The 25793-nt window shown below is 44.7% G+C and overlaps 1 protein-coding gene across 4 annotated transcripts in view; it reads right to left on the reverse strand.

The window, feature by feature from the left end:
- The window catches only part of LOC119372300 (apoptotic chromatin condensation inducer in the nucleus), an 84698-nt gene that overhangs the window by 33935 nt on the left and 24970 nt on the right, over nucleotides 1-25793 (reverse strand). For all 4 annotated transcript variants that reach the window (XR_005179511.2, XM_037642775.2, XM_049419487.1 and 1 more), the window contains 5 exons: nucleotides 24713-25362; nucleotides 15499-15547; nucleotides 15363-15435; nucleotides 12839-12951; nucleotides 7201-7739 (listed from right to left, as the gene is read on the reverse strand). Coding sequence is in view for 3 of the 4 variants with exons in the window: in XM_037642775.2 (XP_037498703.1) it covers nucleotides 7201-7739; nucleotides 12839-12951; nucleotides 15363-15435; nucleotides 15499-15547; nucleotides 24713-25362 (1424 nt within the window). In the remaining variant the exon portion in view is untranslated. The remainder of the gene's footprint in view (nucleotides 1-7200; nucleotides 7740-12838; nucleotides 12952-15362; nucleotides 15436-15498; nucleotides 15548-24712; nucleotides 25363-25793) is intronic.

Genomic DNA, 25793 nt, shown 5'->3' on the forward strand with positions numbered 1-25793 from the left:
GAATTCTCCACTTTTTAATGCTCGTGGTTACTGAAACCAATTGCATGCTGTGTGCTTACAAATCACACATTCGGCCTGCACAAATTATATTAAGATGATTCTGCTCAAGGCTGTACAGACGCATGAACTGCACAAATGCATATTTATAGGCTTGTGCGAATAGTAAATTTTAGGTTCGAAGCGAACTCGAAGCGAATAGTGATTTTGGTCGAATAATTTCGAATCAAATTCGAATAGTATATATCACATATTATAAAGAAAAGTGAGCATATTTGTCATGACCCAACACAACCTGCACATTTTTTTTAAATTGTAACAAGGCATGTGCACATGTCATTCTTTTTGGTTCAAAGGAAGTGGAAGCAACTTTTAATAGTAGCAGGATTTGGCTTTCGGTAGAATGCAAATGATAATATATTACGTTTTAAAATTTACTGTACTTGGAGCATATAAGCCGGTATAACAAGTTTTTAAACTTAAAAAACGATGAATCGATGTGAGGGAATATGTTCATTTAACCTTAAAGTGGGGCTTCGCGGCAGTGCGGATTTTTTCTGGAAAGGTGTACTCACTGTACAGCACCCCTCCACTGCAGTGAAACTACCTTTACAGGAGGTTACACACGGACATTGCAAATTTTTTTTGGAAAGGTGTATTCACGGCATAGCACCCCTCCACAGCAGTGAAACCACCTTTACAGGGGGGTTATAAGCGGACACCTATTCGTTCATTTCGAATACTTCGAAATTTTCAATAATTTAAATTCGACTCGAAGCGAATTCAAATACTGTATTATTCGTTCGAATATTCGAAGTGCTCGAATATTCGCACAAGCCTACATATTTATGCATAAAACAATTGGACAGCTCCAACTCTTTGTTGACAATAGAAGAGTGGCAAAAGCGACTCAATGGTATTGAGGGACGGCTGTGGAATAATTTACACCAAATGGGAGTCTTAAAGAGACACCAAAGGCTATAAGTAGGTGAAGATTGGCGTATTTGCACAGCAGAAACTTCGTACTGCTTCTTTCATGCCAAGGAAATGCTTAGTTTGAAAGACTAAAACTTGGAGGACCTTGAGCTTTTCCTTCAAGAGTAGAATGCAATAACGTATTTGAGCTCTGCTCGCACTGTCTTCTCAATCGCTAGCTTGGCTTCGCTTTTCGTGGACACCTCAACCGTGCTCCAAGGAAAGGAATGTCTGTGCAGGTAACATTGGCTGTTTCAAACTATCCTAGAATTCCTACAGCAAGTACAACTGAAAAGTGCCACTACGGCTCCACAAGGCAACATGTGCACCTGCACAGCTGCCCACAATGCTCATGCTGTTGCTGATAATGATTAATTAAGCCTGAGTGCTTTGTAGTAGGTGGGCCTTTAAACTATCCACTCATAGCACAATTCAGAAGTTTTGACACCAGGTGCGATTCTATGCTTCTGGCGCACAATATTAAATGTATTAAAGAGACTCCTTCCATACATGACATTCGTATAGGTTTTTTTCTCGGAATCAGTTTCGAGCACTAGCGTGGCTCCATGGTAGAACACCTGCTTGCCATGCAGAAGGCCCTGGTTTGATTCCCACTTGAACCGAAAATTTATTATTTACAGGCAACTGCCGATTTTACGAACAAGCGTGAAAATTCGGACGCTATCGCGGCACCGTCAAAAGCCCCATAGAAGTCAATGTATAAAAACTTTTAAAATTTCAGACGCGGGTAGTCTTCAGCGTCCAATTTTTCTGATTTTCTGGTAGATTTTCAGGTCCAAAATGGCATTATTTGAAGCCATCACCCCTGCCACGTTGATCTTCTTGCAGACTCTAACCAGCACTTTTGTAAGGCCATCTGTTTGTGGCTATAGTGCATTTCAAGTCAGCTTTGCCGCAATGCCCTTTGGATAAGCACCGGATACACAGAGGTGTGATGGCTGCAAACGTGCCAGTACGATTTAATCGCTAGCAGCCTTATTATGACTAGCATCTTCAGCTAACTGCACAGTAGTACATGTGGAATGGGATGTGTACTGTACACTATTAATAGGCGAAAACCCGAACACACCGCACTACCGTTCACGCTGCCTCGTTGTACGTGACCGCTAAATGCACTGCACAGATGCCTTGCCTTCAAGAATGAAAGCAGATCACAACCACCTCGCCCGTGTGCAGTCAGTAGCATAATGGGCATGATGAACAGTTACAGCAAACATGTTCATATGGTACAGCAAGCGCCCAGTGATGGCATGAGGAAAATTTATGTTGCGCAAAACACACGAGGACTAGAAAGGAACACTTAAACAGACAAGCGCAAACTAACAACTGAAGCTTATTTCAGGAAACACTGATACTTATACATGTAAAAAACACACGTCACATCATCACATGCTAAGTGTTCCTTCTAGTCCTCGTGTGTTTTGCGCAACGTTAAATTTTCCAGTATGCTACACCAATTCGCCCACATCAAGTTCCTTCTGCTGATGGCATGAGCCTTGTAGCCGACGTGCTGCACACAATTAGGAACGATCGCTCCGCGTGGCAGCAAATGCTGCGTTCTGATAAAGTGGCGCAGACGCAGATTTTCGTACAGTAGTACACCGTTTACGCACACACGCACACACATCGGGGAAAGCTGGACAAGTCTCTCCCACCACAGCCTTTGTGTTCCACGTCATCGTTTCAAATAGAGTCGAAATTTTCTCATCACTTTGTGGCTTCGGTGGTGCGACGGGTGCCGCTTAGCACATGGTCAAAGTGGGGCTCCCTGCAGGTGCTGAACGCATTCACGAGAGCCTGTGCGAGCATGGAAAAGCCTGATCAGTGTACTGCATGCCTTCAGAATATTTTGGATGTGGCTGTGGTGATTTGACCGCTCGAGCGAAGTAAAAAACATCAATTCGGTTTTTCGGACTGCCCGATTTTTCGGACGATTTTACGGTCCCTAGGGAGTCCAAAAAAAATCAGACGTTGACTGTATTTGCATGTTTCGAATTTTCGTCCACAGACAACGCCCATTTTTCGCTGACAGCCAACAACACCAACACCAGAATTTCTGCGAAACGAGCTCTTTAATGCCGTTCCGTTAAAGGGGCCCTCTAACACTCTGCAACCCCCCACTTTTTACTCGTGGATCGCGTAGACTGAAGTACGGACGAACTAGTGCAGCAAGAACGGCAGCGATGGCGGCACGCAGTACGAAGTTATTCAATTTAGAAAATTCAAAATACAAGAAAAAAAATGTCTACCCTCAACTCGATTTTCGCGGGGTCACGTGACCACATTTCACTCTCTGCTGTGACGTCGGATGGCGCTCCAATGAAATGGGCTGAAAGCTCTTATGTAGGGGAAGCTCGCACACCATTGTTGCTTCTCCTTTCCAACGTTTTGTTGACGTCGTTGCCATAGTAACAAATGTGGTTCCTGAAACCTGACTTGTCAGACCTTGAACGGGCGTTACTGCTTCGAAGCGAGGCTGGCGAGGCTTTGTCTGCTGTTCCTTACAACGACATTCCATGTCATACCCTCCTCTTATTCCGAGAAGGGAACTTGTGGAGCGGCATGGGCAGTTAAACACGGTCGCCCCTACGCGGGTTGTTCGGTGAGCAGCCCGACGAATTACAAGTGCGCAGCGACAACAATTCAACGAAGAGGATTACTTACACCGTTTCAACAACAATCATGAGCCTACCGCACATGCGGAAAGAGGCAGCTCGCAAACGTACAGACGCAAAAAGAAGGAAGAGGGACAAGCATTTCATATGGACATCTGGCCGGCGCAGGAAAAAAAAAAAGAGGCGAAATGGCAACCAGTGCCTCTGTCGTACTTTGTGGTAGTAGTGATATTTTTTGTCGCGACGGCGGCTACAGTCGACGTCCGATTTCCCGGACGCCCGAAATTCCGGACATGCCCGATTTCCCGGACTCATCTGTGGCACCGTCAAGTTCCCCGTAGAGTCAATGTATTAAAAAGTCCGAAATTCCGGACGCTTATAGCCTTCGCCATCCGATTTCCCGGACTTTTTACTGTTAACCGCCGACCCAAAGTCAACACCAACGCCGCCATCTTGGTTGTTTTCATTTTCATATCCTTGAACCCACCATACTCGCATCAGCAGCAACGCCGCACCGCGCCGCGGCTGCCGTAATCTCGAAACCGCACGTGTCAATCCGTTGCCAGCCGTAGCTTAGCCAAGCCAAACCTCACTGTGTTCGTTCCGTGGTTCGTTCACGTGTTGTTTTGTTAGCTGTGCCAGCTCTGCGGTCGTGTCTGCGGTTGATCGTTTGCTGCTGCGCGCTACCTTCAGCATCCACCGAGTTCCTAGCTGTTTCGTGCTGCGCTTTTCGTCGAGCGGATTCGCCGTTTACAGCAATGGCACCGACTGCTCCTTCGTCTTCGTCCGCGCCTTCGAAGCGCACAAAGCCACCTCGTAGGCTCACGATGACGAACTGCCATCCGCGGACGTTGCCTTCGACGATCTGCGCGCTGGCGGCATGTTGATTTCAGCCGAGATAACCCTTGAGGGCTTCGCCGACGCTGACAAAGACCTCGAGCTATGTGCGGAGTTGACCGATGACGAAAACATTCATCAAGTTACGGAGGATTCCGATGACTCCGACACCGAGAACGAAGAGCCAGCTCCTACACAGCCAACGAGCTCGGAGTTGACGCGAGCACTGATGACACTGTCATTGGTGTACAGCGGCAACATGACGTTGACTGAAATTGAGGCAGACATAATCGCGGGCAAGCGGACCGTGCAAAAGAAAATAAGCGACTTCTTTGCGCCCAAGTGCTGAAATATGAGGTAGTGCCGGCCACGTCGTATTTTTTTTTTATAAACGGCTCTTTTCAGAGCCACCTAAACGATGCATTGGCTGAATTGCTATGGGAATCTTGTACTCCGGCTGTGACCCTCTCCGTCAGCGAAAAATACCTACCAAAAATGTGCGTTTTCACGTGCATTCGTTTTTCCGGACTGCCCGATTTTCCGGACGTTTTCGCGGTCCCTTGAGGGTCCGGGAAATCGGACGTCGACTGTATTCGAAGTTCATTGAAAAAGCACAGAAAAGAAAAACGAAACACAATAATAATCTCAACTTTAATGCAATCCCGTTATTACTTCTAACGTTACATTTATCCAATCATAGGCCAGCGCTCATCTTCGTCATTTCCGTCCGCAATAGTTCTGGCAAGCGCCACTACGCGCTGATGCGGTCAGCAGCGATGTAGCGACTTCAACGCGTGACTAAAATACTAAATAATTTGATATCGGTGCTTAGACTTGTGCTAAAATTATCCCCAGCCATCAGTCTACGCAACCCGCAAGTAAAAAATGGGGGCTTGAATAGTGTTGGAGGGCCCCTTTAAGATTATGTTCTAGTGGTCTGCACACCGTGAGTGTGATTCAAACCGCCCACCTTGGAAAGGCCTTGTGACGGAGCATTCGCCATGCCTGCCCTTCAGTGCCCGATAGTCGGCACTGTGGTTTCTGGCGCGATAACAAAACTACCTTTTATGGCCTTTTATGTCATCGGGCTACCGTAACGGTACGTCCCACTGGTGGCGCCAATCGTGTCCTACATTTACCTTAATTTCTTTATTACTAAAGTGCTGTTGTGCATAATATTGACATTTTAGATGCTCTCAATCACCGACCGTCCAGTCTGACATAAACTGTTATTTGCCTTTAGTGTCCCTTTAAGGTGCGCTGACGCTGCACTATATATGCACATCTTGGGTTTCACCTCTATTGAACCACAGCCACTGCGGTTGGAATTGAACCCATCCTCAGACTCAGCATCCGAATTGACAGAACGCCCCCGACGACAGCGTTTACCGTTTCACAGCGCCCAGAAATCATGAAACCGAGCATAAAATTATGTGCCTTTGGATAATGCTTGACAAATGCGCTATCTCAAAAGGTTGCCCGCAACACCAGCAACCAGTTCAGACACCAAGCCAGCAAGCCAACAGCAGCTTTTTAGTGGTTCTGTCCAATGATGAAAAATCACAGCACCCCCCCCCCCCCACACACACACACACAAAGCAAGGGGGGCTCAGAAGCGAAGTTGCCAGTCCCGCTTATAATAAGCGAATTTGGGCTTCTTTTTTTTTTGTAGAGTCGCTTGCAGAATTTTCCAGTTGTCTGTCACATTTTTTTTTTGGGCTTGCATTTTGGGCTTGCAGTATAGTTATTTTAGTGATCGTCGTGTTCACCAATAGCGCGTTTGTCATTCACTAATAGCATGTTTGTTACTGTACAAAATAATTAAGTGATTTTTTCAACCCCCCTTCGTATTTGACTGACATTTTTTATAATAATTAAAAATATTTTCAAGAATGGGAAAATTCATTAAGTTTCCACTTCTTTTGGGATTCTTCGCGAAAGTCACGCCGCTTTTTTGGGGGCTTATTTTGTGATGATTATTTGCTTGTTAGCTCGGTAGCATCTGGCAACTCTGCTCAGAAGTAAAATGAACTATACCGCGCCCTTTAAAGAGGGAAACGCTCAGACTGCACACATTCCATATCTGTTGCACACCTCGAGCGCTTCTACTGATGAAAAGGCTCTTCAAGAACAGCAGAAACTCCAAAAGTATCAAGCACAATGCCATTTCGAAAAGGCCTTATGAAATTGAGTTTGTTTGCCTCTGTGAGTGGGTGGTAGAATAATACGGACCTGTTCAATCGATCTACCTTTGTTGCCAACTGCTGTTATTTGAAGCTGTATCCTACTATTCTCAAACTGCACACACTAACAGTAAAATGTTGGTTGAAAAAGAAAAAAGAAATTGAGACGGTGTGGTCCTGCTCTATCGTGTGCGTAATGGTTCTCAAGTCACTTTCACCGCACTTCACTGGTGTCATGCGGAAAAGTATACTAAGATTAGAAAGTGGCTACCCGCTATCCTGGGACAACAATTTCGTCCCTTAATATCACATGCGTGCAAGTGCCGTATAATAACGAGTCCCGTATAATTGCTGTCTAAAAACTTCAATGGCAATCATTTAGTGCCGTCTATGACGCTGCCACCCTGAGAATGAATAAAAACACGTCAGTTTTCTTACGCCCTCGAGTTTGAATTATACAGTCTGTATATAGTATACTGTACTGCATCCAATGATAGCTGCCCCATTCCACTTCTAGTATATTTCACTGCAATATGTAGCACATGATAAAAATTTGATATTTCTAAGCTTACCTTTTAGACAAGGGTGCTCTGTCTGAGATCACATGGAGGGCCTTGCGCTCAGCAGTTGGTGCTGTAATTGGCGACACCCTTTCTCTGGCCCCTTTTGTTTCCTTTGTGCTTGCTTCATGCCTTCCATGCTTATCATCTCTACTAACTTCTCTCGGAGGTTTTTCAGCTTTGTTTGTCTTCTCATCCCTGCCAGAGTGCTTCTCCTTTTCATCTCGAGAGAAGCGTTCACTCCTTGGAAGCCTATCATCATTAGGTTTCTCATCTCTTGAAGCCTTGTCAATCCTGTCACCCTTTGTAGACTTTTCACCGTGACTAGGCTCTCCATCTTCCCCCTTTTCCTGATCTTTTTCTGTGTTGTCACTGCAGGGTGGCATTTCTTCACTAGTAGGTTCATCATCTACAACCTTTAGTTTAGCTGGTGGCTCGTCAGAAGCTTCCTCCTGCTCTGTGACTGGTGACTCTCCAACAGATGCAGTGACATGCTCCTCTTCAAGCTCTTTGGGCTTGGATAGTGGCTCTTCAATATCGGGTATCAGGTCCTGCATATATACATGAAAAGGGAAAAAAGAATAAAAAGCTTGCAATGATTTTCTAATTCTGGCAGACATCCCATTTTGCAACTCAGGCAGGTATTAAAAGCCTAAGGGGGGACGCGGCAATGAAAAGTATTGCTATTATGGGGATCAATTGACGAAATTTGGCATGCAGATGCAATTTGTTATGCTGATATTCTAACTGAAATCAGTTTTAAGCTATCTGTTATAGTTTTTGAGTTAAAACACTTGGTAGACTCTTTTTTAATCTTCAAGTTAGTAGACATAAGTCCATCAAGATTTTTCATAATAATCGTTGGGGTTTCATGTCCCAAAACCACGATACGATTATGAAAGACTCCGTAGTGGAGGGCTCCGGAAATTTCTACAACCTGAAGTTCTTTAACATGTACCTAAATCTAAGCACATGGACCTCTAGCATTCTGCCTCCATCGAAATGCGGCAGCTGTGGCCAAGATTCGGGCCCGTGACCTTCAGGTCAGCAGTCAAACACCATAACCACCAGACCACTGCAGCAGGGATATCAAAATTTTTCCATATGCATATTCACACGAGCCCATTCGGCGCTATAAAGCTACTGGTTTAGTTTTAATGCTCAAATAAGCAAAAAGGTGAAACATGCAGTTTTTGGAGCAGCAAAATTTCGATTTTGGAGCAGAAGAACCTTGATTTGGAGCAGTTAGCGGCATTTAATATGTCGTCCTAGGAGCTTGAAAAAAATTTGTAACCACTTGGGGGGACAAGCACACATTTCAATTGGCTTATAATACACATAACACTGAAACAGCCTCTGGAGAAAGTTTTTTTTAACAGATTATAGCCAGGTATAACTACACTACCTTTTTACATACCATGCGACCTATCTAGCCTGTGTAACGAACATATGAAATAATTAAAAAAAAAAAGGTTCTGGAAACTTGGTTCACCTCAAAAATTCGAAAGAAGAAAAAAAAAAAAACGAAAAAGTATCATACTTATCAAAAATAACGTAAAAAGTTGTGATTGCACAACAATTGTAGTCACATAACAGTAGGACATTGCTCATGATCAGTGATATGATCTAGCAGATTACTGCTGGTCTTTCTGTACGTCTGCTTCGATCATCTGCTTATTTAGCTTTTCTAGCTTCCCAAGAACTTCCTGTAGGTCAGTGTTACTCTTTGCCAGAAGAAAATCACAGCAAGCGCTTTCAGCTACCTGCTCGGCTGTGCAGTTGGCATAACGTAAAGTGTACTGCACGCTTTTAACAGATGACAACAAAAGCACGCTACACCACCTTTCACTGCCACCTCGTGCGGGACAACCTTCAAGAGTGCGGCATGGGCGCCAAAAAACCTCGCCACACTGACTATCTCGTCAAATGCGCGCGTACGGTACTGCAAGAGTAGCGCCGCTGTAAGCGTACTGTACACTTTTACTGGGGGATGACACAAACGTGCTTCGAATCAGTCTGCTGCCACCTTCCCGTGCAAAACCGCTAGAGCAGGGGTTCTCAATCGTTATGGCCCTGGGGACTCTAACGGCTTTTCCATAGTGCCACAGAACCCCTAACTTTTTCTTGAGCATAGAGACAATCGAAAGCGCAGAGAGGGGAGGGGGAGATGATGTAGCGCCTCTCGACGCGCGCAACCACAGTATTAACACTGCCAGCGCTGAGCTGTTCTCTTTTCTTTAATATCGAAGGCCATCACCGTTGACGTAGAACTCCCAATAATACAGACTTGCGATTCATACCCCCCCCTCCCCGCGAGTCACGATAAGTGCCCGCTGACCAACACTGCATGCTTCAGGCACCGCGCAGCGTAAGCAATATGTTCACATAAACGAGGCGCCAGACGTACAGAGGCCTGTTTTATTTTTTTGCAAAACAAAAAAGGAGGTATGCCAGCCAGACAGCGAAACGGCCGTTGATCGATACACCGGTTGTAAAGCTAAGCCTAAATGCTTGTGGAGCTCAGAGCACACACGAAGCGACGCCTCTTACGCGTATCAAAGCACTCATTGCGCGCTTCGATTACAAAACAGACATAAAGCAGTGGCAAACCACCGTGTATGAAAACTGGTCCACATGATCACCGACGCACCATGAGCCATGAATAAAGCGTCGAGGTGCCCGTTAATGTCGTTTGAACTGATTTAAACGCTCACGAGCATGAATTAATTACCAGTGCTCCGTGCGTTCTGTCACCACGGGTCCATAAATTGTGCAAGTTTCATGGTACGCACTAGACGACGAGTCTTTAGTGCTGGCACGTGGGTCTCTCGCTACCCGCAAGAACCTGATGTGCGGATGCGGCGTGCGATGGCTTCGTTAAATGCAAAATGCAATGCAAATTTGCTCGTCTAAATAAATGAATTAGTTGCTAATTGGGATAAAATGGGAGCAGGTTGCATTAGTTGTAGCCGCTCGCGGAACCCCAAAATGTCCTTCACAGAACCCAGCTAGGCTAGAGCATTGTGGAGACGTGTTGCATGCAGGAAGCTAGTTGCCGCGTTGATGCCACAAGGTACTCGCCCACAGCAAACATGCGCATAGGTGACCACACGCCGCAGCGTCGACATGAAAACTGCAGCGACCAGAGGAACACGCTACGCAGAGCAACATGAGAGTCAACTCTGCTACTCATGCCACTCGATAGTTTTGGCTAAGCTACAGTAGTGGAAGAGCATACAGCCTAGTGAGTAGAAGCAGCAGGCTCGGAGCACGGCAGCACATTTTTGCGGGGTCACACATATTTACAACCGTCAAGAGGAGATTATGGCAGTACCATGTATGCCTTCATTAGGAAGGTGCATAGAAGAAACACGCTTGGGCGCGTCATGTGTTCAGCGAACGTCTTATTTTCATGGTATTCCTGGCACTGCCTGGAAAATCATGTTGTCAACTCAGCCTTTTTTGCCCCACTGAAGATGACGTGGGCATCAAGATTCTTGCTTTTGAGGCTGTTTTGGAGCAGTGCGGCGCAATTTTTGAGATTTTTATGCTTTTGTAGCAGCTTGGCGCAGGAAAACGAAATCTTATCAAAAATGCGCCATATGCGCAGCTGTCTCACCCCTGGTATTTCTGGTAAAAGACTGGGCATACAAACATTGACACGAGAGAGGTCACAACACAAACGCCATTTGTGTTGTATTGACCTCTCTCTTGTAGATCATGTTCTAGTGGTCCGCACACCGCGAGTGCGATTCAAACCGCTCACTTCGGAAAGGCCTTGTGACGTAGCATTCACCGTGACCGCCCTCTCTTGTCTGCATGCACAGTCTTTTAACATGTTGTCTTACTCATAACTTTTATAAAAACTAATTATAAAATTTGATGCGCAGACAAAAAAAAAAAAAGTAACAGACAGCTTTATAGCACTAATGTTTCAGCGTCCATGTGACAGAAAACAATGACTATATCTTCATTTGATGTGAAATGGCATAGGCAATGACTGTATCTTCATTTAGTAATGTGAAATGGCATAGGGACAAAACAACTGCACACGAAATGAAAGCCGACAAAACACAGCCCAAAGCTAAGAACATGCAGCGCGGAACATGCTGGATTTGTTTTTGATTTTACAGCAAAAACTGTTATGAGATCACAACAAGGGCCGTTTTTGGCGCCGTAGTTGTCCGCCGCCGCCACCGGTGTCTGTAACCACTATCGCTCGAAATAAGAAAAAATTTCCAGGATGGAACGAGGTTCGAACCTGGGCCCTCTGCGTGGGAGCCCAGTATTCTACCTCAGAGCCATGCCGGTGCTTAAAACTGCTTTGCAAAAAGGCCCTATACAGGCTTCATGTCGGAAAGGGACCACATTAACATATGTAATGTAGCGTGGTAGAAGAGTAAAATAACAACCAAGCGTCAAACAATGCGAATTGCGCAAAGAGTGGGTTGTTCAATGCTTCCAACCCATTACAAAGGACTCTGCCATAATTCTTCGTCATCAGCCACAGCGCCAACAAAGAGCACATAATGCCTTACAGGTGTTTAGCAGATACCACGGTTCTCCACAGAATGAAGAAAAATTGCATAGTTGCTGCTTCCCTACTTCACAAAAAATATGATTTATAGCGTAGTGGGTTTCTCGCAAGTGCACTTCTGTTGGTTGCCAAGGGAGCCCATAAGGCTCCCATGATCCATTTCCTCAGGGTCTCAATAAAGTTAATTCCCCTCTCTCTCTCTATCTCTTTCTCACGTTAGCGCATGTTATAAAGTGTGGTGGGAGAGTGAAATAACGACCAGGCGTCACACAATGCAAATTATGTAACTAGTGGGTCCTTTAACGCTTCCAACCCATTACAAAAGGCTCGGTCATAATTGTTCATAGTCATTAGCTGTCGCATCAAGAAACTGCACATAATGCTTCGGTAATGTTTTAAGACTGGGTGGGGTGTGACGACAAAGCATGCATGTTGGCTGAACTGACGACCGATGAGATCGTCAACACTGTCGTGATCGAGGAAACATGGATGAGGACACCAAGAGAAAAGACAACGCTGAAATAATGTGCGAGGACCATTGTGAAGAATCAACATTTAACGTCAACATTTTCGAGGGCGTAAGAAAGATGCAGACATTTCTTACCAGGTACAGCAATGTCACTGAGGCAGTGCATAAAGCAAGCGGATGACAACGAAGAGTTTCTTGAGCTGCGCCCCACCAGGCAAAGATAACGGACTTTTTCAAATAAACGTTACACTCATTGTGGAATACCTCATGTTTTGTTTTTTCGTGCTTGTTAAGAGAATAACGCATTTGTGAATGTGTGCAGTTCTTTTCGCATTGATCTAGGTATTCAATACTACTCATTCCAGGGCTACAGAAAGCAACTGAAAAAATGTTGCAAGGTCCCTTTAACTTTACTGTTTTTCTGTGATGACAAAATATCTTGCACGTCCTGTGAGCTTCACTGTAGTGGAGTTTCACTATATGAGCTTCATTGCCTTCACTTTTTCCAACACCCTAGAGTGCCATAAGGTAGCATGCACATGTTTGTTTCTATTGCTATGTTATTCTGTGCATATACTGCCATTGTACAGCTGGAATTGGTTAGGATATACTTTGCTCTCAAGTGCTAAGTATGCAAAATATACCTTCAATGCCGCAGTAGAAATGCTCACGGAAGGACCAAGGACAACATTCGTAGAGCCCCATCTGCGCTTCCGCTGTGGTCGCTCCTCCTTATCTTCAGAATCTTTTTTCAATGCTGAAGAGAAATCCCAGTTTTCAAATTTCACATACCACTTCACAGATCACACCTTTTCACATAAAATTAAGAGACTAAAACAAGGTAGCTTATCTAAAGCTACAGAACTTTTAGCAGACCAAAGATATTATTGGTACCAGCCTTTGGTGACAGGGTTTCTGAAGTTTAATTTTAACAGCTTAGGCCTACAACCTGCAAATAAAGAAAAGCACCATCATACAGAATTCCAAGCTATGTGGCGATCGCAGTCTAACGCAAGACAGGACAAGTTAGCTTGTGCTTTAATTGGCGCGAACAAGATTATGACACCTTGAACGCCCTTTGTCGACATTAGCAAATGAAATAAACTTTTTGCCAATAAAACACCCCTAAAGTTTATCACTCGAAATGGAACCCGAAAACACCAGTACATCAAACTGAAAGAACGAGATATATATGGGGGGGGGAATCAAAGTTGTAGGGCCGGAAATCGAACCTACGACCTTGATTTTAGCAGCGCATCACCACAGCCTGCTAAACTGCCATGGTGGGCAACATCAAATACAGTAGACTCTCATTAAACAGAACCTGAAGGGACCAGGAAAATATGTTCCAGGCAGTTGGCCACCTTCAAAAGTCAAAATATGTTGCAACGAAAATTATCCTGCTATCATCACTAGTTTGTGTATTAAATATAACTGTGTTTCTAACTATCTTTAAATCTCCAAAAACGGCCACAAGGGGGATGCACACCTTTTGCAAGCTCTGAAATCTTAGCGTTTTTCTCAAAATAAGAATTTGCTCCAAATCATGTGACACAAACTTTCGTAACTTTTTTCTCAGTGTGTACTTTGAACTGAAATTTTGTATAATAATTTACAACATATATATCTGTGCAGTGAACTAGAATAAAAGAAATTGATGGAATATTTTTGAATTCACAGCTGATTTCGCAAACAGGTTAAGTCTAAACTGACTCTTTTTTCCCCCGTCTTTTTGGTTTTTTTAACATTACTTCCTTGATATTTACTGCATAATATTTATCCTAGTTCATTGCATAGCTCCAACCTTTAGTTACACAAATGGCAAAGCTTTACTGAATTAAGCCACCCATTAGTCACTTATCACGGCTGGCTTGACTACCACTGTCAATGCAATTTTTGAATAAGACCACCTCCCAAAAAATAATCAATATTTTGCACTATAAATGGCTGGGTAAGTTAAATAAGGTATTTACAACATATTTGTACAAATGCATACCTGCCAACCTTGGGACCTCGATAATTGGGAGATACGCAAAACAATGGGTGCGGGGTCACGAAGACAAGAAAATCAACGTTTTTATTTCCAGCTTTTCGGGCCTGCAGTAACATCATAGTATGCAGCTCTGAATGATATCAGTAGAGCTTTTAGATGCTGCCGATCATACCAGTGCTCGTAATTAAAGCGAGTGTATAATTACACATGCGCCCAGGGCAACATGTGCTATGACCCGCAAATCTAGTAGCCCCTTCCCACACTTGGCATGCTTCACCGCATAACAATGATGACAGTAAAGCTAACTTTGTGAGCACTGCAGTGTGATCCATAAGATCCTCATTGAGATAAAGATACGATCACGAACCGTAAATAACCAAGGCTACACAAAAACGTGGCGGCCATCCTTCGCTTTACATCAGTGATAGAGAAGAGGGTCACGCAGCGAGCTGTTAGGGTTCCTCAAGGCCAGGAAATTTTTTGAACTGCTGCACTTTGTTATTTTCATTTCAGGTGGGTTTAGGGCTGTTTGTCAGGAAATATGTGGGCACACCCATACAATCGTGAGGTCAGGCCAGAAATCGGGAATCTCCCGGGCATATCAGGAAAGCCAGCAGGTATGCTACAGCATTCAACATGAGTTGCAATGTGCAAGCCACTGCCGGCTACTGAGAAAAATGTGGGGGAAGGTTTCGCCACCCTGGCAATTTGCATCTGCTTTTCTCTTGAATTCTTTACCATGACTCGCAGAGCAGCTACAGCCCCATTAAAAAACAAAACAAAACAAGCTGAGGCAGCAGTGTAATTATGAAGCATACTGCACTAGGAGCAAAGACAGTGTATCATTGCTCCAATAAGAAAGCACGTGGGTGTAATGCTGCAATGGCTCCCTCTCCACTTTTCTCCTCAAAAGTGATGCTGAGGCCACGGTTCATGTGCTGCACTTCATTTTGAATTTGAATGTAACACTACAGGCAGGACCTAGAGTTTATAGGATGTGGCATCCAAGAAAAAGTTCAGTATTCCCACTGTTTTACCTGGCAACGATCACAATACTACAAAACTGTGTTGGTTGTTTGTCCAGGCTTGTGAGATTACTCGGATACTGCCTCACGTAAACTGTAAACTTTAGACTGCCGCAGATAATCACAGTAACCATGGTTTAAATAACGAACCTGCTGTCGACAGCCTCCTGGTTTTGAACTTGGGTGGTGATGCCCCAGAAGCTGGCTGGCTCTCGTCATCATCCTTTAAATTAGATATAAAAACAATCTTAGGTCCAATAGTGGCAAAAACAGTAAGTTGACCCACCTTCATTTCTACATCTTCAGGAACGCTTTCTTTGGCTGGCCTCTCCTCTCTATGAAAAGAATTCAACATTTACGTTGAACTTACATGTACTAACACTTATTATGTAGCTTGCAAAAACGGACAAACAAATGCATGCACCACAATATACACAAATGCACATACCACTCTGTACAATGGAACTGATAAAACAGAGGTCTAAATGAAATCATGATGATTCCTCGAGGAGAATGACAACTAGACACACTGTCTAAAGTTCCATAGTTCCAGCATGATGAAATGGCCCATTTCCAACAACTGCTCAGTGCACTCCTCAATATAAAAAGCAGAAAAGGTTTCCATAGTGTCCTTGTAATGATCTGTGAAGCAACAACGCAGTAGTACTACACCTTATCTGTTCTTGATGGCATTAGCACGATAACTGGAGTAATGATGCCTTCATTATGAAACCACAACTTTCGAAGCATTTGCGTCTGTTTTTTATAACCTGAATTGACTTGTACAGCGCAAGATACAATGTGGACCATAGAAAGGGACCCACATACAGCCCTGTTCTCTTATTATTCATGACAGTTCTGTGATAAGGCTGCAAAAGCTAAAAACTACTAGTGACTGTATTTTGTAGCGGTGCCTCTTCCAATGATGATGCCTTTTCGTGCTTTCCGCGATTGGCCAGTGGTCAGAGCAATGGTCCACCTACGTTATCAACAAGATCAGCCAGCCATGGGTTGGGCATGACAAAACTAGCATAAAATCTAGCATAACACCATTACAAAATAATGGCCCAAATCATGCTACATTCTGCGATGTCATAATAGCTAAAACAAGAGTTTTAAGGGGCATTGCCACTTGCCTTTCAATTTTGCAGTTTTCCAGCATGCGACTTTGACAAGTCACATAGTACTGTATATTTTATGGACTACTGGTGAGCTTTAACCCCTTGAGGGTTTTCGCTGTACATATACGGCAGAAGCTTCCTGGTACCAAAGGGTTTTCGTCGTACATGTACGGCATAGCGTCTATTTTTAAAACGCGTGCCTTTTTCTATAATTTCTCTTGCTTGGCCTGTGCTGCCACACTTCGGGAATACGTGGAATTTTTTTTCATGCGCCGATGTCTCTCCTTTGCATTTTTTTTTGCTTCGCAAAACAACGCGCCAACTATCGCAGCGCGCTCGCGGTGCAGTTGGTTTCAAATGCGCACCTTCTTCGATGATTTCTCTTGCTTGGAATGTGCTGCCACGCTTCGGAAATACGTGGAAATTTTTAAGTGCGCTGATGTCTCCGAGTCTTTTTTTTTTTTTTTCCCCCAAAGCGGCGCGGTGGCTTTCACTTGTGCATCAGAACGCGCGCACGTGGTCTGGCTGGTTTCGGTTTTGTCCTTCGGGTGGTTTTCGCTTTTTGCACACGCAAAGCTGATGGCTGTTTGGTTTCTAATCTCACAAAGGGTGACCGCTTGTTATTCTCTCATTTATTGCTCCCCGGGACGCGATTAAATCTGTTTCCATGCAGCGCTAAATTACACAAACGACACCACCGTGATTGCGTTTCCTGTTTTGGGGCCTCGAAAAAACTAACTACGTCTTGTTGGTGATACGACAAAGGATTACTGTAGCTTTTTCACTCGTTTTGCTTTCCGGATGGGCGCACAACCATAGAGTTTTCTTCCGTGCGCTCATTGACGCAGTTCGCTTACGCTATGGAAGTGTGCGCTGGTTGCTCTGCTGCCGGTGAGTCGAACAGCAATTCTTCCGATGCGGACTATTAAGTGCCAAATCAGAATCTGATTCATTGGATTTCAGTTTGTCAGATGAGGATTTTCTGACGAGTTCAGCGATATCTGAAAAGCGTGCGCGGCGAGACGATGTGGACTGGACCAAAGGTGACTTTTGCTCATCCGTGTTTCCATTTGACACCACTCATTCAGGACAAGTGTCTAGCTCTGCATTGCCGCCCGATGTAAAAGAAGTCCGAGTACTTCAAGCTTTTCTTTGACGAAGGGCTAGTCTCGAATATTGTAGCAGAAACGAACAAGCATGCTAAGACTCCCAAGCGAAGGCTGTCCCGAAAGTCGCGCCTGCGTTTATGGCAGAATACAGATATTGCCGAAATGTACTGCTTTCTAGCGGTTGTGTTCTTGATGGGCATGGTCTGGAAAAATATTCTGAGAGACTACTGGTCCAAAAACACCATGTTGGATACTCCTTTCTTCCGGTCAATCTTTTCGGTCAACCGCTTTTGCGTGCTCCTGCGAGTGCTGCACTTCAGTTCCCTCACTAATGCAAAGGACCACCTAAGAACAATTAGACCGGTAATGGAAGAAATACAGGAAAGATTTTTTGCCTTTTTTGTTCCTTTTCAAGACCTCTGCATCGATGAGTCTTTGATGCCTTAAAGAGGACGACTTTCTTTTCGACAGTATATTCCTTCCAAGAGACATCGCTTTGAAGTGAAGTTGTTCATGCTTTGTGATGTCCCTACAGGCTACATTTTGAGATTCATCGTCTATACCGGAGAAACTACTATGAAGGAGTTGGGATTCTCGGGGTCTGTTGTCGTAGAGCTGCTAAGAGACTTCCTGGACAAGGGGCATTCACTTTTCGTGGATAACTGGTACACCAGCCCAGCACTATTCCAGTTTCTCTTCAACAGGCAGACAAATGCTTGTGGGACGGTGCGCACAAATAGGAAAGGGCTTCCAAACTTTGCAAAGAAGCTGAAGCAAGGTGAAGTGGATAGCTACCACACAAACGCTATGTTGGCGCTGAAATGGCGTGACAAATGAGACGTGCACATACTGTCCACAATGCACAGAGAGATCGCCAAAGCTGAAAAAGTGGATTGGAAAACGGTTGAAAAGAAAAAGAAGCCAAAATGCGTGCTAGAATACAACACAAAAAATGGGACTAGTCGACAAAGTTGACATGCAACTGAGCTTCTCCGAAAGCATCAGAATGACAATGAAGTGGAACAAATTTTTTTTTTTTTCACTTGCTGGACATGTTACTGCTAAACGCTTTTATTCTCTTCCGTAGAAACACCGCATCCACAAGAACGTTTGCGGACTTCAAACAGCAAGTAGTAAGCCAACTGATCGAGGAGTATCACACACAGAGGAGCAAGGCGGGAATGCCAAGCGGAGATCCTCCTGTTAGGCTGACGGTGCGACGCTTCATAGAGAAGGTGCCACCCACCGATGCACATGGAAGCAGGACCCAGAGAAGATGCTAAGTCTGAGCCAACACCACTTGACAGAAACTTCGCAAAGAAACGCGCTACATGTGTGTGGAGTGCAACAAATCACTCTATGTGAAGCCATGCTTCAAAGACTATCACATGCTGAAAAGTTTGTGTTAGAGCACGAACATTTTTAACCGGAAAAGAACTCTGGTGCACTTATTTTTGTATGTATGTGAGCTATGTTTACTACAATGCATAATTTTTATTTATAAAAAAACTTAAGTTTTTTTCTAGGATTTTGCTTGATCTTACTACGAATAAACTATATGTATGCAACAAAAATGATTTTTTTGTCACTTTACGGTAACGGAAAAAATTTTTTGACAATTTATTTCTGAACTAGAATCGGCTGAAGAATTTATTTCAGCAATAAAAACATTACACATTTCTGGACTGGATCTCGTGAAAAAATTCGACCCTCAAAGGGTTAATAGTGGAGCTTGCACATATTTGTCACACTCGCTCTCTCAGACAAATACGAGGTTTTCAGAAAAGGCAAACTAACTCTACGAGTGAAATGGAGTCTTTGGCAATGCTACTGTACTAACTACCTCCGAGAAACAGCTCTTTTCTGCGTCTCTGCCACTGGGATTCCTCATGCATACCACGATTTCTAAGTCCCAGTTGAAAGGCTAAAATGCAGGGTGAAAGCACAAACCTATTTTTTTTTTTCTTCTACTGCCCTCTAGAGTTGAAAATGGAAGCTGAAGACAAGTGCCAACCATAGCTAGTCTTAAGCAATGAGAGAAGCACACACTGGGCTAAACAAGTGGGACTTGACATTGGCATTAAAGGTATGACCTCCAATGACAAGTACAGCTGGGGCCTGGGGGTTGATGGACCACAGCAAAGATCAACCTATATTCATGGTACGTTTATTTTCACACATAATGTCAAACGTTAGAATAACAGGTTAACACGGTGACCTGCCTGTCCTAAGGTCCTGCTTCAAAGCCCAAAATCTCAACTTCAAAGCTCAACACCAAGGACAGCATTTCCTGTGTAACAGGTTCAAACTGCAGTTGGCAGTAACTGTAGGTCACTCCGGTTAACTGAGGGTACTAGTTATGCATCATAATGAGAATTTTGAAGGGACAGTAAAGGAAAATATTACTTTCTCTGAATTAGCAGCTGTGCGAGAGGAGAGTGCCAGTGTTTGCCGATTTCACCAGTTCTTTTTGAAAAAAAAAAAAACACTGATTAGCCATGATGCTGCGAGTCAAGTCAAGCCGCAACTACGCTACAGATGAAATGGTGTTCCTCATTCTGCATTGTGTGAGGTCAATGGTGTGGTGCGTAGACCCTGTGTGCCTCTCTCACATAATTTACCGAACAGCATCCTTCGAGAGCGTGTGATGTAGTGCGTGGAATGGAATTCTAGCTGAAGACATTGTGTTACACTTCAATGACCGAGCAAGAACATAGAGGTTCGCACCATGGAACCATATGGTTGCGCACGTTGGTGTAGGAGCCTGCAGCATCTTGTTCGGATGACCTGTACTGTTTGAGCACCCCACAAGAAATTTCTCTGCTGCCAACGGGTAACTAAACATGAAAACAGCTTTCCTAACACAGCAATGCACGCCGTGAAATGAAAATCTTGCATCAACCAAGCAAAACTGCCAACCCAGTATGCACAGCGGACCAAAACCAGAACTTGTTGACACTACTGTACAGTAAGCTCTCTGGCTGTAATATTTCCAGTTGCTGATGGATTACTCGGACTCCAAAATTCAGACTTAACAGATATTTCGGACTTCATAAATGCACCGTCCAGTTTCCCATAGAACTAACACATTTTCGTGACCAATTTTTCTAATGAACTTACGCCCTGAAGTTTGATTTCCCGGTATAAATCGCTTGTTATGAGTCACGCTGCTTGATTTTGAAAGCTGCCATGTTGGATTTTCTGCTGGCTTGGCCAAGTTTAGTTTCCAGTGGCCAGTTGAGTAGCCTACAAGATTCGGAGCACGCACACTCTTCTAGTTTTGGAGGACATGCTCGCTCTTCCACGGTTGACAACACGCTCTAGGGGGACACCAGTTTTTCTTTTTTCAATCAGCCTTATCGTCATCATTATTAGTCGAACCTTGTTATAACGAACTCTGCAAAATTCACAAAAATGTTCACTGTAGCCAAAATTTGCTATCCAAAACTACACTGAAAAATTGCCAAACACTAGCATGAAGCGGTCGGCAGCAAGACTGGAATTGAGGAGACACTTACTTGAACAAAAAGACATTTATTGGGGGAAAAAAAAAAAAAAAAACATGTGCAGTGCAGTTTGTTTTTTCTAGTTGACTGCATGCCGTATAATGCCTTGCTCTACAGTGTCAAGGCATTCCACTAACTTAAGCCCCGTGCCTTCCATTGTGCTACAATAGCACTGCGTCTGAGCCAAACCAGCCACAACCCCGCTAGAAGTTGGCGGCGGAATGTTTTCGGAGTCAGCAGCTTCAACTTCCACAGCTTCATTCCAAGGTTGCTGGCGTGTCACCTCCACAACAATTTCTGCCGCGTCTGGCGCATCGGATGTAAAATCAATGGTAAAAGGTAACATCCTTTGAGAGTGCAACAATGCTGACCTTGGAAGCAGTCTCTCATTCGAAAAAATAAAAACTATCGTCACCGTTTGCAGTCTAAGCTGCTACTCTGTGAAGGCAATAAAGGCGCATCAGATGTAAAAGCGGATCGTTGCAAACTGCCACTGTGCTACAGAGAAGCTGAACGCATACTCTTGGAGAGCTCGTACTCCAGCCAGGAAAATTCGGTATATCTAGTGCGCATTCAAATTAGTTTGCTATAAAAATGTCAAAATACATGCAATTATACGTTTGACCTGGAGTTTGACATAGCCAATAATTCACTATATCCGTGTTCGTTATATCGAGGTTCGGCTGTTTGTGGGAAGCTTTCTTTTACGTTCGTCCCGTTTTCTCGTTCGCCATTCTACATGTGATGTGTCAGATGTGTTTTTGGGGCGTTTAGCTTGTCAGATGTTCTCTGCCATTGCGGTTGCTCAGTAGTTACGATGCTCGATAGCTGACCTGAAACACGCAGGTAAGATTGCAGCTACAGTGGTCGCATTTTGACAGAGGCGAAATGCTAGTCGCCCATGTACTGTGCAATGTCACTGCAGGTTAAAGAACCCCAGCTTTCCACTACCGTGCCGTTAAACCCCACAAACCAACCAAATGTGGCATTGTGTGCATCTTTTTATGTCCAGCTTCGAATTTTGTGAGTTTGGTGCCATGATGCCACCCCCTGTGACCCCTGCAACCGTCGGCGGCAGAGATCGCCAACATGCTGATGTCACTGTAGCCAAATACAACCAAGTCTAGAAGCACACGTTGTTGGGCTAGTCGGTTCGTGTTCTTTCAGAAGCCACGGAAGTGGCTATTTCGCGCAAAGAAAACACAAGCATTGCCCTCAACCCTCCCCTTGTGTTTTCTTTGCGCGAAATAGCCACTTCCGTGGCTTCTGAAACAACCAAGTCTGCGTGACTAAGTGCAGCATAAGGCAGGGCATTATTTTTTTTTTTGGCTGCTTTAATCCAAATAAACATTATTTTCATGTTTTAACTTTTTGAGACTGTAAAATTTTTTTTACTATTTTGCGGTACCCGCCAGGTCCGGAAAATCGGTCAGCAACTGAAGCAATAACTCTGGCCGACTGCATGCTTTCTTTTACTGTCAAAATTTATCTAGTTTACTTTTAACCTGTAACAGGCAGCAGTAGATGAGTCATCAAAATAAAGGTCTGACGTTTGATGAGAGGTATCACAGCACACAAAAGCAGGCAGGCACCCCTAATTGCTCAATTTCGTTTTCGTACTTAAAAATACAGTGGAACCTCGTTAATGCGTACCTGCTGGGAACGCCGCATAACTACGCACTAAATGGCAGTACGCATTAACCAACAAGTAAAAATTTTCATCTCCTCGCATACGCCATCGCCGCCAGCAAAGAAATAAATACAGTGCCACAGCAAACATTGCCTAAAGTACCCACTGCAATGCCTTTTTTTTTTGCCAAACTGGAGAAAAGATTCTGGTACTCTTGCACGACCGTCCAATAGTGCCGATAGCGCGCGGTGGCGACGCCAAGAAGCATTTCGGAACTTTTACAACGTAGGGACAGAACGGACAGTGTCGGCTTTCCGCAATATATGTGTGTGCGTCTGTACCACGATCTGCTACTAAATAAAAACTGACACAGTTCCAGTGAAGCGCAGTACGGCTGTGTGGAGCCAATCGTCTTCTGGCTAGTTGCGTGCAGCGCGTCGCCTTCTCGGCTCACGCCGTCACTGCCGAGCCGCCGGGCCGCTTGCTGTACCGCACGCGCGCATTTGTCGTGGGAGTGTTCTTCGTACCCACTTCGCTCCAGACCGTGCACAGATGCGGCTATGAGCACAGATGAGCTTGTTCGGTTAACGCGGCGATGACGAACTTCCTCCAAGTGATGCGCATTCCGCGACACTCTAGCGGTCCTGGCAGCGGACGGAAGCGCGTTTGGGCCCAAACTCGCTTCCGTACGGTCGCCCAATAAAAGCGTGCAGTATAGTTACAACAGCGCTACGCTTGCTGTACCGTACGCGTGCGTTTAGCGTGATAGCGTCTACGCAAAGAGGTTTCTTGTCGCCCACGACCAGCAACGCTCAACTCCGCAACAGCGAGCTGCTTTCGTTTCTACAAAGCGGCGCGCGCTTGAACACAGCCCCGCACAACGAGGCGGCAGCAATCGGCGGCCCAGCACGTTCAGGTTGTTGCCTATTAAAAGCGTGCAGCAGGCTTAAAGTAGTGCTGCGCCGCACGCGTGCCCGAGCAGATATCTGAAGATACTTATTGTGATAAGGTTGTTGGCGGTAAGTCATGCTGGCGCGTTCGTCGGTGGCCGCCGCCTCACCTTCGTTCTTTCCCGATGCTTACGCGCAAAGGCGTCGCCGCAATCGCGCGGAAGTCGGAATCAGTGATCGACCTGTCTACACACTTCTCGAAAAGACTGAAAACCTTTGGCAGCACATTGTGGCGTCGGGAAGTTCAGCGGCGTGGTAAAATTTTAAGGCACAAAACGTTATCGCGGTATGCAGGGTACACACTAACCGGTAGGCGTAGGGTGAAGCACTACGGCTTAAGCGGTCAGCGAATGCATTAGGCTCTATGAGACTCGGTCGGGGATTCGTCGCAACTACGTTTTAACCGTTAGTACGCTTAAAGTGGGTACGTATTAACGAGGTTCGACTGTAGGTACTTTGTTCTTGCTAACAATGACGAATTTTTCATGGCAAAAGCCTAATCTTTCACTCTAGCTCAACTTAATATTTTACTGTAGTGTCATTAAAGGAATGACACATCAAAGTGTCTTTGCATGCTCAATACATTGGATACCAAGTAAATCTTTAAAAGTTTCTAGTTACCAATGGCAATAGTTCTAACCGAATACCTCAATGTGTCGAATATTGTACATAAAATGAAAGTAGGAAGTGGCAAAAGCATTTCTTCTTAGCCATAACTTGAAGCCACGACATGAACACTCGATGACCTCTAACGCTTGATATAAATGCACCAAAACAAATGCCACCACTGTGTTGGGCATGTTCATGTAAGGCTTTACCTTATCCAGACTTGGACAAGTCACCACTTCAAGTTAAGTCACGTTTATAAATATGAAAATGAAGACTTGGAACAGTTAAATGGATAAGTTGTTAGATCATCAAATATTAAAACATCACTGTCCATCACTGCTACTTCATAAAGACTCTGTAGAGAACAGTCATGCGTAGACATTATTGTCAAATGTAAGCGTTCATTTTTGCCAATATGATTATTTCAAACAAGGGTAAAATACAACTAAGGAACAATTGTAATCATATTCGTAGCACAAAAACCAAGACGCAGACACCAGTAAGGAACAAGTTGAACCAACTAGCCCGCATCACCGCCTTGACTACAACTAAGAAAACATGGCGTTGAGACTTACTGCAGTGGACGCTGGTCAGGCTCAACAGTCTTCACTTCAGCTGGCTCCTCCTGGCTTTTCACGTCCTCCTCCTGAGCTGGCTCGCTGTTCGGGGGTGAACGGGGCCCTTCAGAGGGTGCCTGGTGTCGCCCTGGGGGCGACGCCAGCACCCCCTTGAGGCCCCTCCGACCCACTGGTTCCTCCTCCCCATCCGATGTATCCGACGACTCTGATGATGATGAGCTTGAACTACCCTCAGATGCCTTCTTACCCACAGGCTTCTGCTCCTCCTCTTCATTCACGGGACTCAGCACTTGGCCTTCCTCCAGTTGTGGGCTCCCCGGTGTGCTCTCAGGTTCAGTGGCTGCATCAGAGTCTTCCTTGGGGCTTTCCTCTGTAGCCGCCTTGCGGTTGCGCGATGATCGCCGCATCGCCTGAGGTTCCTCCGGCGTTGCACGGCGGCCATTCCGCAGTCGCCGGTTTCCAGCCTCGCTGCCCTCTCCATCAGAGGATGCTTCTGATGACTCCTTAGTGGCTCGAGCAGGCACCTGCTTGCGCACCCCTCGGCCTCGTAGGCGTGCCATTTCGTGTTCTTCACTTTCAGAACAGCTGGTGTCCTCACTGCTATCACTAGTGTCAACACGGCCTAGAACATTTCTCCCTGTCTCCCGCTGAAAAGCAACATGCAGAATATGTTTGCCGAAATAAACATACGAATGTAGAGCATTCACCGGTACCAAGGATCAAGAAATGAGATGAAACAGCAAAAATGTAATATATATATATATATATATATATATATATATATATATATATATATATATGCATGAACCTTCAAATATTTCAGCAACGTTTTTTGATATATTGTTGTGGACTTAAGCGTGATGCTGAGTTTGCCTTGTTTTGAAAAAAGGGCTTTTTCACATAATGAGCTGCAGGTGCTGGTTGGCTGCTAGTTGACATCTGGTGGAACCAGTCGTTTGATGCCTGCCTTGGTCAATCACTGGGATGATGTTCACACTAAATCTGCCTAGCCACACAGAAATACTCATGAAGTATTCTTTTTAATACTGCTACTGTCTATAGTATTTCAAAAAACAAA

Source organism: Rhipicephalus sanguineus, chromosome 1 (assembly GCF_013339695.2).
Source record: "Rhipicephalus sanguineus isolate Rsan-2018 chromosome 1, BIME_Rsan_1.4, whole genome shotgun sequence".
Taxonomy (NCBI): Eukaryota; Metazoa; Arthropoda; class Arachnida; order Ixodida; family Ixodidae; genus Rhipicephalus; species Rhipicephalus sanguineus.